Source organism: Cryptotermes secundus, unplaced genomic scaffold (genome assembly GCF_002891405.2).
Source record: "Cryptotermes secundus unplaced genomic scaffold, Csec_1.0 scaffold162, whole genome shotgun sequence".
Taxonomy (NCBI): Eukaryota; Metazoa; Arthropoda; class Insecta; order Blattodea; family Kalotermitidae; genus Cryptotermes; species Cryptotermes secundus.
Window position 1 is genome coordinate 73,002 of NW_019739943.1, and position 12,214 is coordinate 85,215.

Consider the following 12,214-nt stretch of genomic DNA (forward strand, 5'->3'; position numbering starts at 1 on the left):
GGAGCAGAGAAAATTGAGGAAACTGCTTTCCGAAGCTCCATTCAGTAACATGTGTTCAACTTAGGTTCAAAACGATTCTCGAAAATTGCGGTTGCGTTGCGGTTGCCAGTTTCCTTGGTGAGCCCTCGCCCTAAGAAACACGAATGAAGAAAATTTTGATTCATGTCATGCAGTTTCCTTATTGATTACTTAAATTCTAAGATAAATTGTATAATCAACAGGATTACAAGGAATTCGGTGAGATCTTCGTGTCCAACAAGCATAGCTATGTGATAATGTATACAGTTTAGTTAGTGTAAGGCTTCCCGTGTCTTCAACTTCCATTTATGTGTGCTGAAGGAATGACAATCATCTATAAATGCAGTTTGATGAAGGACTCGTAAATAAAATAGCACAGAAGCATACCCACACAGTTTGGCAGAATTGCAAGTCTTGTTAAACTGTATTTATCTTATCATTCGGTATTACAGCAGTAGGCTTATTAAAAAAATATGGAATATACAGAAATTGTCAATGCAACTTGCAAAATGCTGTGTCATTTGTAGAATTAACCTTTGAAGCAAGAATTTTGTCTTGGTAACGTTTAAGAATGCCGATCACAGTGGCCGCTCGGTCTAAGGCATGAACTGTCTTCGCTAGGTCGAACACTGGGATCGCGGGTTCGAATCCCACTTAAGACATGGATGTCTGTGTGCGTTTATTCTCTATTTGTGTTGACCTATGTGCAGGTAACGGCCTTGCGACGGGCTGATCCCCCGTCCAAGAAGTCCTACCTACCGCCTCTGTAAAAAATATAACAAAACTGAAGATGCCAGTTCATAACAAAGGGCTGTAGTGTCATTGATGAATGAATATTTAGAAATTCAGTTCCTACGTCATAGCAAGAACGAATCTTCATTGTAGAAACCAACTGGTTAATACTGTTCGGGAAAATAATTGCTGCTTATTTCTGACAATTGTAACAAACATACAAATACTACTTGTCGGCAAAATTTACACTTATCTTTTAACGTTACAACCGATGGTATATAGGCAAGACGCTTTGTTTTAAATAGTCCAACGGGAAATGAAGGTCACGATATGGATTAGGTTATCTTAATCACTGAAGTTCTTTCAGCAATCAAATGGGGATCATGCATACCTTGCTCCACAGTCACGTCTCTTTTAGACGATGTTTGCGCACCAGGTCCTTCGCTTTGTCTCGTCTTCTTAACTCCAGAATACTTTGTCGAGTTTTGCTTAAAGTTGGTGTGGGAAGCGTTTACACATGCGTGTACATTCGAGATATATCGTTCGACTAGAACAGCCACTTTACATGCAAGCCTAAACAAACATTTTCTCTCTACGTCGTTTAATGAGAAATATTTAATGTAAGGCCTACGCATATATCTTTAACGCAATAAGCATTTTCTTACAAATGTATAAATGTTTCTAGAATCACTGGGTTTTTGGACTTCGTCCATCGTCCGGTATTCTAGATACCAGAAAAAAACAATGTTTCGGAAACTAGATGTGTTTCCATCGTCAGGTGAGGGGGAACACCTACTCTGTCGGGTACCTTAGAAAGACCTAACCTCACTCACTGAGAGTGGGTTACATGTGTAATGTACTATACGCTTTCATCGCATAAATATCTATGGTGAGTAAGGTAAAGTTGACCATGTGCTTAACTAGTTAAATACTACAACATGAAGGCGTATGGGGGGTGGATGTATAGATCCACATTTTCTTGACCTCAGTACTAGTTGGAGGTCAGTAGTCAGCTTCACGCCCCGGCCGCTTTACCTCCGAGAAAGAGCCCACGGTATCTATTGGATAAGAGGTTCGGTGGATCTGGACGACTAGGAGAAGAGAAAATTCTTGACCTTACCGGGACTCGAACTCCGACTTCTTTGCATAGTGAGTACATATAATTAATTAAGTGGGAACTTTCTAGACATGCCATACAAAAATGCTGATTAAATGCCACATGGTCAAGGAGACCAGTGATATTTTGTCATCACATAATAGAGACACCTATAACAGTTTGTGAAGCACAAATGTGCAATATGATTATTTATCGCTATCGAAAATATAATGCAAAACAAGTCAAAGTATGGCAGTTGATGATATAAAATATGACTCCCAATAGAGAGTTCTGTTCTGCAATTCAAAGCATGGACTCAGAAGATATTAGGGTGTGCTTATATTGTTCCCAGAGTACTGGGGTGCAGTGGTGTGAACTGAGTTGATCTGACTCTCAATAGGATAGGAGTGATGCTTTGTTGGTGATGGGAATATTCCTGTAATTCAATGCAAAGGAAAGATGACTTCGGATTTCAATCGTTCATGTTAGCTATTCTTGATGTTTCTTTACTGACCACAAGAATTTTAGAGTTGCCTCGGGGCGGGCACTACCAACACAAAACTATAACTTACAGTCGCCGTTACAACTTCCTGATTTAGACAAGAACTTTACATGCATTTATACTCCGATAAAAGATGTGGCTCCCATCGCAGAGGTTCGAGTTCGATCCTATTATAAGTCATTTGGGATTTTTGATGGACAAAGTGGCACTGAGGTGGGTTTCCTCAGAGTACTTAGGTTTCACCTACCAATTCTAATCCCGACTGTTCCATACTAAATTTATCATTCTGGGCTGGTATAATGGGCCAATTAGAGGCCTGTGTACGAAGTGGGCTCAGTCTTACCCCACCCCATGCAATGGGGCCATTTCGAATATAGGGTGTTGAGGAGAGTATCTGGACAGAAAGGAGAAGGTTCGAGAAAAACTGCAGGAGCAGGACTTCTTAACTATCACTGTACTTCGAGTATAAGTAGAAAGATCAAATCAAGGAGGATGAGATGGGCAGGACATGTAGTACTAATGGGGAAAGAGGGCGCGCCATAGTTCAAGCGGTTAGTCGCTGGCTTCCCACGGCGGCGGCCCGGGTTCGATCCCGAGTCTGGTCAAGTGGGATTTGTGGTGGACAAAGTGGCGCTGGAGCAGGTTTTCCCCAAGTACATCGGTTTCTCCTGCCAATCTTCATTCCACCAAATTCTTCATCATCATAATCACCCGGGACAGGTACAATAGCCCAATCAGTGGCCGAGGTGTCGAGTGGATCCACCTGGACTCCAACCCCCACTATGCGAATTAAAAAAAAACTGGGAGAAGAGTAATGCGTATAGGATATTGGTGGGAAAGCCATAACGAAAGAGACCACTAGGAAGACCAAGAGATAGGAGGGTGGACAATATCAACATGGATCTTAGATAGCTAGGATGGGATGGTATGGATTGGATTGATCTGGCTCAGGATAGGGACCGCTAGAGGGCTCTTGTGAACACGGTAATGAACCTTCGGGTTCCATAAAATTCTGGGAAGTTCTTGAGTAGCTGTAGAATTGACGGCTCCTCCACACGTTTTCAAGAAACCTAAATACGTATATTTACCAATTTAAACGGTATCCAAACAAACTGAAGAGGCGTTTGTCTTATTGCAGCGACCGACCGTACCATCGTTCAGGCGGTTAACCGCCGGCTTTCCACCGCGACGGTCCAGGTTCGAGCACAGGTCAGGTCATACGGGGTTTGTGCTGGACAAAGTGGCACTGGGGTAGGTTTTCTCCTAGTAATTCGGCCTCCCCTGCCAAATTCTCATTCCACCGACTGCTCCACACTCATCATCTGCCATCCGGGGATGGTACAATAGGCCAGTTAGTGGCCGACGTACCAAGTCGACTCAGTCCCACCCCACCCCAAGAAACTAAACTATTGTAAAAACTTCCTAATAAGATATTTCCCGTTGCAGCTGCATCTGTGTCGTGTCTGTCGGTGGGATAGCTGGGAGTATGGTTATTGCAGTATAGGGAGTTGGAGGATTCTGACTCCGCGACTTCATTTATATTCACGTCCCGGGCAGCAGTGTGTGATACATAACTACCGAACAATAGAACAGATAAGACGCGACAGACTTGACGCCACTTCTGGCACGATATTTTCCGAAACTGTAACACCCATCAACTTTCCTCTCTACAATGCAGAAATCAATGACTTGGAAATAAATAATAGAACTTAAACCGAATACAATATCAAAACTTGCGAACCGATACAACTTTGGTTGTTTTCGTCTTTCCCTTATCCCATTCAAGCGGTACGAGAACTCCCTCCTGCCCCTTCACTCTCCAAGATTCAGAACTGGGTGTTTAAAAGTAGAGGTTACCGTATCCGCAAAGAAAGAAAGAAAGAAAGAAAGAAAGAAAGAAAAGAGTTATTGTGAAAATTTTGATTCTATAAGGACAGAAGTGAGGTACAGAGAATAAGAAGGGGCACGCGATAGCATAGTTGGTTGAGGCACTATGCTACAAGCCGGATGATCACGGGTTCGATCCTGATGATGTCACTGGATTTTTCAATTGGCTTAATCCCTCCAGGGCCACTATGGCCCTGGGGTCGACTCAGCCTACAACAGAAATGAGTACCAGGAAGCTTACTGGTGGGGTAAAGGGCAGCCGGCGCGTAAGGCTGACAACTTTACCGCCATCTGTGAGCCGATTGTCTAGGGAACGTGGGAACCTCGACGTCTCACAACTTTATGGGCCTTCATGGCCTGTTAGAGGGATTATGCAGAATAATCCACAAAAAGTAACTTCGTGATGTACTCTACTGAAACTGAAACATCAGAGAACTCGAGGAGTTCCTATGGACTGGACCATGTAACTGGGATTGATACACAAGAAAAGCATGAAGATTTCTAGCTGGAAAATCTCTTGTAAAGCAACCACTTGCTATATCAAGAACACAAGGTAACATGAGGCTGGATATTGCGAAAATAGGTTATGAGGATGGAAGTTAGTAGCTTGTTACTGGAACGTATAACGAGTCAGTTCAGTCCATTCTCAATTCAATTTCTCCAAGATGCGTTTTTAATATTATTTGTCCATACAGATTGGCAAGTTGCCCCACGTGACCTCCACGCACTTCACACTTGCACATGCGGAACTTAACTCATCTTGAAGTACTTAATTGTCCTGAAAATATCAGGTAGGCGTTACAGATTATTAAGATATACTTTCCTTCTCATTTTCGACACTTAATTTTTTCAGACCCAAATATTCTTCCCGACACATTGTCCCCAAATTTCCTCAATCTATGTATTCTTATTTCTTTAGCTTATGCCGTTTATTTTCGTAACAAGTTTATTTTCTTCGGTGAAGAGTTGTTAGCCCCACGCCCAACCCACAAGCTGGAGGACCACCCATTGTCGACTGTCCGCGACTGCTTATTCAATATATTCGCAGCTTCCCTCCAAAACTGGAGGGCGTCTCCTCCATCCGCAACCTGAGGACGCCATGCCGTGGTGACAGGGACCCAACTAACATGGAATGGAATTGTTTGGATTGCATTGATCTGGCCCAGGATAGGGACCAGTCGAGGGCTCTTGTGAACACGGTAATGAACCTTCGGGTTCCATAAAATGCTGGGAAATTCTTGAGTAGCTGCAGAATTGGCGGCTGCTCCAGAAGTATGTATGTATTCTTATAGCATGTGCTGAATTTAATATCAAATAACTTTTCAATAGAAATAACGACAATAATAAGACAAACACCTGTTGTGTAGTCTTTCGCTTGGGATTTGGAGACCATTGTATTGTTAATCTTGCAGCTTATAAGTGAAATGTGTTGCTGTTCAGTGACTCTGCTTGTATGGTAAAGGGATTCTCTCCCCACTCTAGCACCATGTGTGAATTACGAATAAAATCACAAATACATAGACCGCCGACAAAACAGGACCCGTTCTCCACACGTATCTCTCTTACTTGACCGCCTCTGTGGTCTAGTGGTCAGAGTTCCTGGCTACAAATCCAGAGGTCCCGGGTTGGATTCCCGGCGCTACCAGATTTTCTGAGAAATAGTGGGTCTGGAATGGGGTCCACTCAGCCTCGTGAGGATAACTGAGAACCTACATGAATGGAAAAGTAGCGGCTCCGGTCTAGAAAGCCGAGATTAACGGCCGTGGGGATCCGTTACGCTGACCACGCGACACACTCTATCCGCAAAAGTTGGCACTAACTTCGCCGACAAGCGGCGGTCGCTCGGTCGGCATAGTTCTTTTGCGGACTACAGACCGCGGAGTTTTTTCTCTCTCTTTTCATTCATTCATCAATGGCTCTACAACCCTCTGTTGGGACCTGGCAGTTCCGTAATCTTTTTAACACACACGGTAGGACTCCTTGGAGGAGTGATCAGCCCGTCGTAAGGCCGCTACCTACACACAGGATAACACAAACACAGAATAAACGCACACACAGATATCCATGGCTTGAGTTGGATTCGAACCGATGAATCCAGTGTTCGAGGGGGCGAAGACAGTTCATGTCTCAGACCGCGCGGCCACTGTCCGGCTGTCTCTCTTATTGACACAACCAAATATAGCATAGATTTCGCAGAGGAGAGAACAGAAACTAGTTTTAGGATACTGTGGGGGCAAGGGGACATCAAGGAAACTAGCAACCGCAACGCAACCGCAATTTCAGAGAACTGTTATCAGCCTTGTGTTAAACACATACAACGCAGTTTCCTCAATTGTCGGTGCTCCATTCAGTAACATGTTTTCAGCTCAGGCTGATAAAAGCGCGTCCACATTACTTGTGCTAGTGCTCGTCGGGAGACTCGTCTGGCTTTTACTTGTGCTCGTAAATCTTCGTCCACACTACTTCAGTTGCTCGCCAGGCTTCGGCGCGTGAGGATCGTATATTTACTCGTAGTGTGTATAGGCTGTAGTCGTATTTTAATTTATTGGCTATAGTTTTTAAATTAAAAATTTTAAATTTGCTTGTCTCGTGACTTGTCATATCGTCCACATTGCTCGCGAGCATAGCGAGTCGCACGAGTACGAGTATTGTGGACGCGCCTTAATAATTCTCGGAAATTGCGGTTGCGTTGCGGTTGCCAGTTCCCTTGGTGTGCCCTCACCTAATAGTTTAACGTAGTGGAACCTTTTAAATATGTCACACAACTAGAACAACTGGGCCACGAGTCAAGAAACTAAAATTTTACGTGGAAAAAGAAACTAAAATTCTACGATTAGTTACTATAGGATTCTGACGATGGTGTATAACACACAGATCTGGATCTGTTTCCGAAACGTCGTGTTTTTCTTAGTTATCTTAAAAATCAGGACGATGGATAAAGTCCGCAAACCCAATATATGTGTAAAATTCTATGGCAGGGCTGTCTGAAGCTTTGTGCTGTAATTACAGTACAAGGGCTAATGACGTAACTAACATCCACCGGAAGGAGACAAGATTGTTTTCACACAAAGCTTCGCTTCGAAAGAGGTTCAGTTCCACAAAACATTATACACTGCGGTCACGTTTTATATGAGTGGAGATGCGTTCCTGCTGACCTTGCTGATTTCAACACTTGCACAATTCAAAAAACAATTTTGAAACACATATGTGATTTTTGCCGATTTTGGGGGGGGGGGATTCTGATTATTTTAAACTTTGCGCATAAAATGAGACTTTATTAATATTCTTTTATATCGCACTATTTCAGACTTTATTAATATTTTTTATATCGCACTATTTCAAATTAGCGTAAGTGAGGCCGCGCTGCATTTAACTCATCACATGCGTAGTATAATGCTATGTGGGAAAGTATTGTGAATGTGAAAAACACAATCTGGAGAGTTTGATTAATTTTCACGTTTTTAGCACTCCTGAACAAGATTAAGTGGTTTTGGAATATCATGTATCTGTTTGTATGTATGTGTGGACGCAGGGATGTGCCAACCGCTGGAGCCTAACCGTTAAGACTTCTTCATTCACACTAGGTATTCTATAATCTATGCATCCTATGACGGAGTCCAGTGAATGTGAATGCAGATCCATAAATTGGGGCCCTTCAGGTGGGGCCCTCAAAAACAAAATGGCTACTTTGGCGAAAACGGCTCTGACGATTAAGATGTCATTACGACTGAGAATAACGGTTGCTCCAAAAATATACGATACGAAAGGATATAATAAAAGTCCTCTCGCTTTATTTGCGCAGTCGCACCGATGTAAAGCAAACACGACGGCCATTTTGCAAAATGATATGAGAATTTAAAGTTTATTTTAAAATACCGTATATCCAATGTGAATTACACTATAAATATATATCACCTTATAAACACACTTTTGCGTGTTATCTTAAAATGCTTAAAGCTATATAAATTAACTATAAGTTATGAAATTAAATTAATGGCTCCAATTTGCAACTTACCACTGATTTTAGAGTAAGGTAACCAAATCTGTCATTGGCAGGAATATCGCTTGCCGATTCCTGTAAGAATCAAAATGAATTCCAATTAATAAAACATTCATCAAATTCGGATGTGAATACTGGTACAAACAAAACAACTTTCAGGCGCACACCACCATGATGTTCTACAATACACACATATTATCTTTAAAAAACAGGAACTTTTAATGATAAATTAAATTTAAATTCATATTTGCAATTAGATGCAAATAATACAACAAATAAAATGAAGAATGCCGTCTTCTGAGATGTGGGCCCGTGTATATATTGTGTAAACCGACGTTTCGGAGGAATGTATCGCCTCCATCTTCAGGGTAGAAGAAAAAGGAAAAATCCACGAGCGAGGAAGCAGCGTGAGTAGGTGGCCGCAGACTAAGTGACTTAGATTTTTTCCTTTTTCCTTCTACCCTGAGGATGGAAGCGATACATTCCTCCGAAAAGTCGGTTTACATGATATCTGCACGGCGCTACACCCCAGAAGATGGCATTCTTCATAGTCACAGCCGTGAAAACCTCAAATCTTAGAACAAATAAAATGTTTAATATTGTAACATGTGCTGAAAGCCAAAGTTTCGAAGCTAGCGGAGACAGTAATTGATGCAAATATGTTCGTTGCTAGGCAACGGTCTGTAAATAGCAACAATGAGGTGTTTACTGCGCAATCCGAGCCGATGGCTGCGCAAGTAACAACAGAAGAATTATAGGAAGAAGTGTTTTCTATGCAGTCTGTGCCGAGGTGTTATAACGAGGGCCACTTGATTAGTTGTGTTGACGGCATAGTTGGAGTCCTGCAAAGGAGGCTAAGGAGGCAGGTCAGATGTGGAGTGTTTGCCAGCGGGCAACGGCGTGACCACAGAAGCTGAAGAATCTTCATTGTTAAGATCCGTTACCAGGAAACGGCTAGTGAACGTAGACTGAGAAGAACTAGAGTGTCCTCTAGTGACTTATAAATCGCGATAATCAGTGAAAAGATTATAAATAACTGTAGTTACGGTTTGTAAGAATCCAGTAAATCCACACACCAAACCCCGTCTATAGCAACCCTTAGTTTGTGACAATATTTAAATTGTGATATACAATTTATTACGAAACGGTTTCGAATAAACCGGAAAATGTATTGCTACTGTTACAGAAAGCGGCCTCCGTAGTCTAGAGGTAACGTTCCCACCTCATGACTCGTAGTACGCGGGTTCAAACACCCGGCGGAGGTCGTGGAATTTTTAAGGGCGGAAAAATTCAGGGAACAAGTCCTCCGGGAGGGACTTTAAGCCGTGGGTCCCGTGTCGTAGCTTTACGGTACGTCAAAGAACCTCATATCCCCAAAGGGGATCATTGAACCAAATTCCAGGACGTTTCCCACCCAACAATAGTCTCTAAGACCTCTGATAGATGGGGGAAGCATTATAGATACCGCTAAGCAAGTGGCCGAACTCGCTTGCTCGGCGGGACTGATGGTACGCACCATTTATTGGTAGGGTATAGAGACTGGTAGAATATCATTGAGGGAAGCACAATAGATCAAACTGGTCGCGGTGCATGGGGAAACCCACCCTCTCTAAATAACTAACTAACTAACAACTGTTACAGAAACATTTGCATTACTTCAATGTTACATATGACAAATACGTGAGCATTCTGTATCTTAATTTCATTGTTAGTGTGTAAGATATTCACTGCAAGCTATGTTTTCGCCCATTTTCTTTCCAGGGGAAAAAGTAAGCTAATGAGATCACGATACTGTCTGGGGGTGTGTCTGTGTGTCTGTGTGTGACTACAACGCTCAATTTACGTAACAGTAATATTATATTTCACATCCTGTTGCATTGTGGCATCATTTTTAGATCGTAAGTACACCGCCTGTGATGCAACAATGACCTTATATGAAAGACACTAAACATATATTTAATACACTAAAAGTGCTTGTTATATACTTATTTCTATTGCTAGTTTAGGGTTTTTGTGTTGTTTACTTTGTTATGCCTAAGGGCACAGAAGACAAAGTGTACAGTGCAGTGGTCTCCCCAATAACAAAAAAATGCCTGATGATGGTCCATGTGTGGCCGAAACATGTTGCAACAAGGAATGAATGTATAATTTTAATGATATTTTAAAGTATTTTACAAACACTTTAACTGTATTAAATATATTTTAGTGTCCTTTACGTAAGGTTATTGTTGCATTAGAGATGGTATACTTACGATCTAAAAATACGTAACAATAAAGTAACCTTTGTGGTTTCTGCTTCGAATTCCTTATTTTCGGAAAAAAATAATGGAACAATATTTCCATTACATTGAATAATTTAAGTGGACATATGCATATAAACGCAGAGAAGTGTCTCAAAAGTTTCATCAAAATGACTTTTTTTTTTAATTCTCTTAATGGGGAGTGGAGTCCAACTGGGTCCACTCGACACGGAGGCCACTGATTGGCCTATTGTAGCCTGCCTCGGGTGAGTATGATGATGGAAAATTTGGTGGAATGAAGATTGGCAAGGGAAACCGAAGTACTCTGAGAAAATAAGCCCCAGCGCCACTCTGTCCACCATAAATCCCACTTGACCAGACCCGGGATCAAACACGGGCCGCTGCGATGGGAAGCCAGCAACTAACCGCTTGAGCTATGGCNCCAAAATGACTTCTTGCTTACAGCATGATTACGTGCAACAGAAATGTCCTATCAAAATGGCGTCGACATAATTTCAGTGTAAGAAAGTGAAGTATTCGTTTAAAAAATGAAACAAAATTCAAGTTGGCAATATCAATAAAAACTAACGCAATCGACGCAATTAATTTTGGTCTGACAAAACAAAAACTCAGTGGCCTGTAGTCCGCAAACGAACTATACCGACCGAGCGACCGCCGCTTGTCGGCGAAGTTAGTGCCAACTTCTTACGGATAGAGGGTGTCGCGTGGTCAGCGCAACGAATACCCAAGGCCGTTAATCTCGGTTTTCTATACCGGAATTTTAGTCTGAAACATATTTAAATCATTTAATAGAAATGACTTGACCTAGAGGTTTATAAATTGAATATACTTAACGTGGAATATCAGAAGTATTATTGTTAATTTATCTTGATATGCATAATAATCGATGCGATATATTCTGGTTGTTCCCAAAATGTATAAGCAAATTTTATAAAATATACTAAAATATGTTTGAGTCTAATATAACACAAAAATCGCTTCGCTTATAAAATTCAACATGGGAATATACATTTTACGAAGTGATAAACAACACCAGATAATTTATCTTTATAATTTGCTAAACATGAAAGTTCTGATGTACCTGTGTCATATGATACGTACAAACTTTCCTAAATGTGTGGGCATATCCTGCTGTCATTTGAACAGTGATATCCTCCTTAAGAGACTGGGAGTGGGGGGTTCCTTACTTTGTAAATCTCACATCCATCAATAGTACATTAATCGGTTATATGAATTTCAATTAAAATCAGCTTTGCGGCTAATGACCAAGAAATCTGATGCATCAAAATAAGGAAATGCAAATTGGAGTGCCATGTAGCATATCCTGGTAAAAATACATTCAAAACATGTTCCTCAATCTAAGAAGAACTAAGTTATCCCTGTAACAGGCCATGGAGGTCTATAGGATTGTGAGACGTCGAGGCTCCCACATTTTTCTAGACAATCAGCTCATAGATGGCGGTGAAGTTGTCAGTCTTACGCGCTGGTCGCCCTTGACCCCAGGAATATTCCTCGTACTCATTTGTGTTACAGGCTGAGTCGACCCCCAGTGTCATAGTGCGGCTAGAAGGATTAGTTCAATTGAAGAATCCAATGATCTCATCTGAAATCGAACCCGCGACCTTCCGGCTTGTAGCAGAGTGCCCTAACCTGCGAAGTTCTAATTATTTGAGCAATACAATAATGTGCACAAAAACAAGTCGCGATTCACTTAGTAC

At 41.7% G+C, this 12,214-nt stretch overlaps 1 protein-coding gene across 1 annotated transcript in view; it reads right to left on the bottom strand.

The window, feature by feature from the left end:
- Positions 1 to 12,214, bottom strand: part of LOC111872068 (forkhead box protein P1) — a 601,128-nt gene that overhangs the window by 59,342 nt on the left and 529,572 nt on the right. Inside the window, exon 5 of the mRNA XM_023865595.2 lies at positions 8,251 to 8,310. Within this exon, the coding sequence (XP_023721363.1) occupies positions 8,251 to 8,310 (60 nt within the window). The remainder of the gene's footprint in view (positions 1 to 8,250; positions 8,311 to 12,214) is intronic.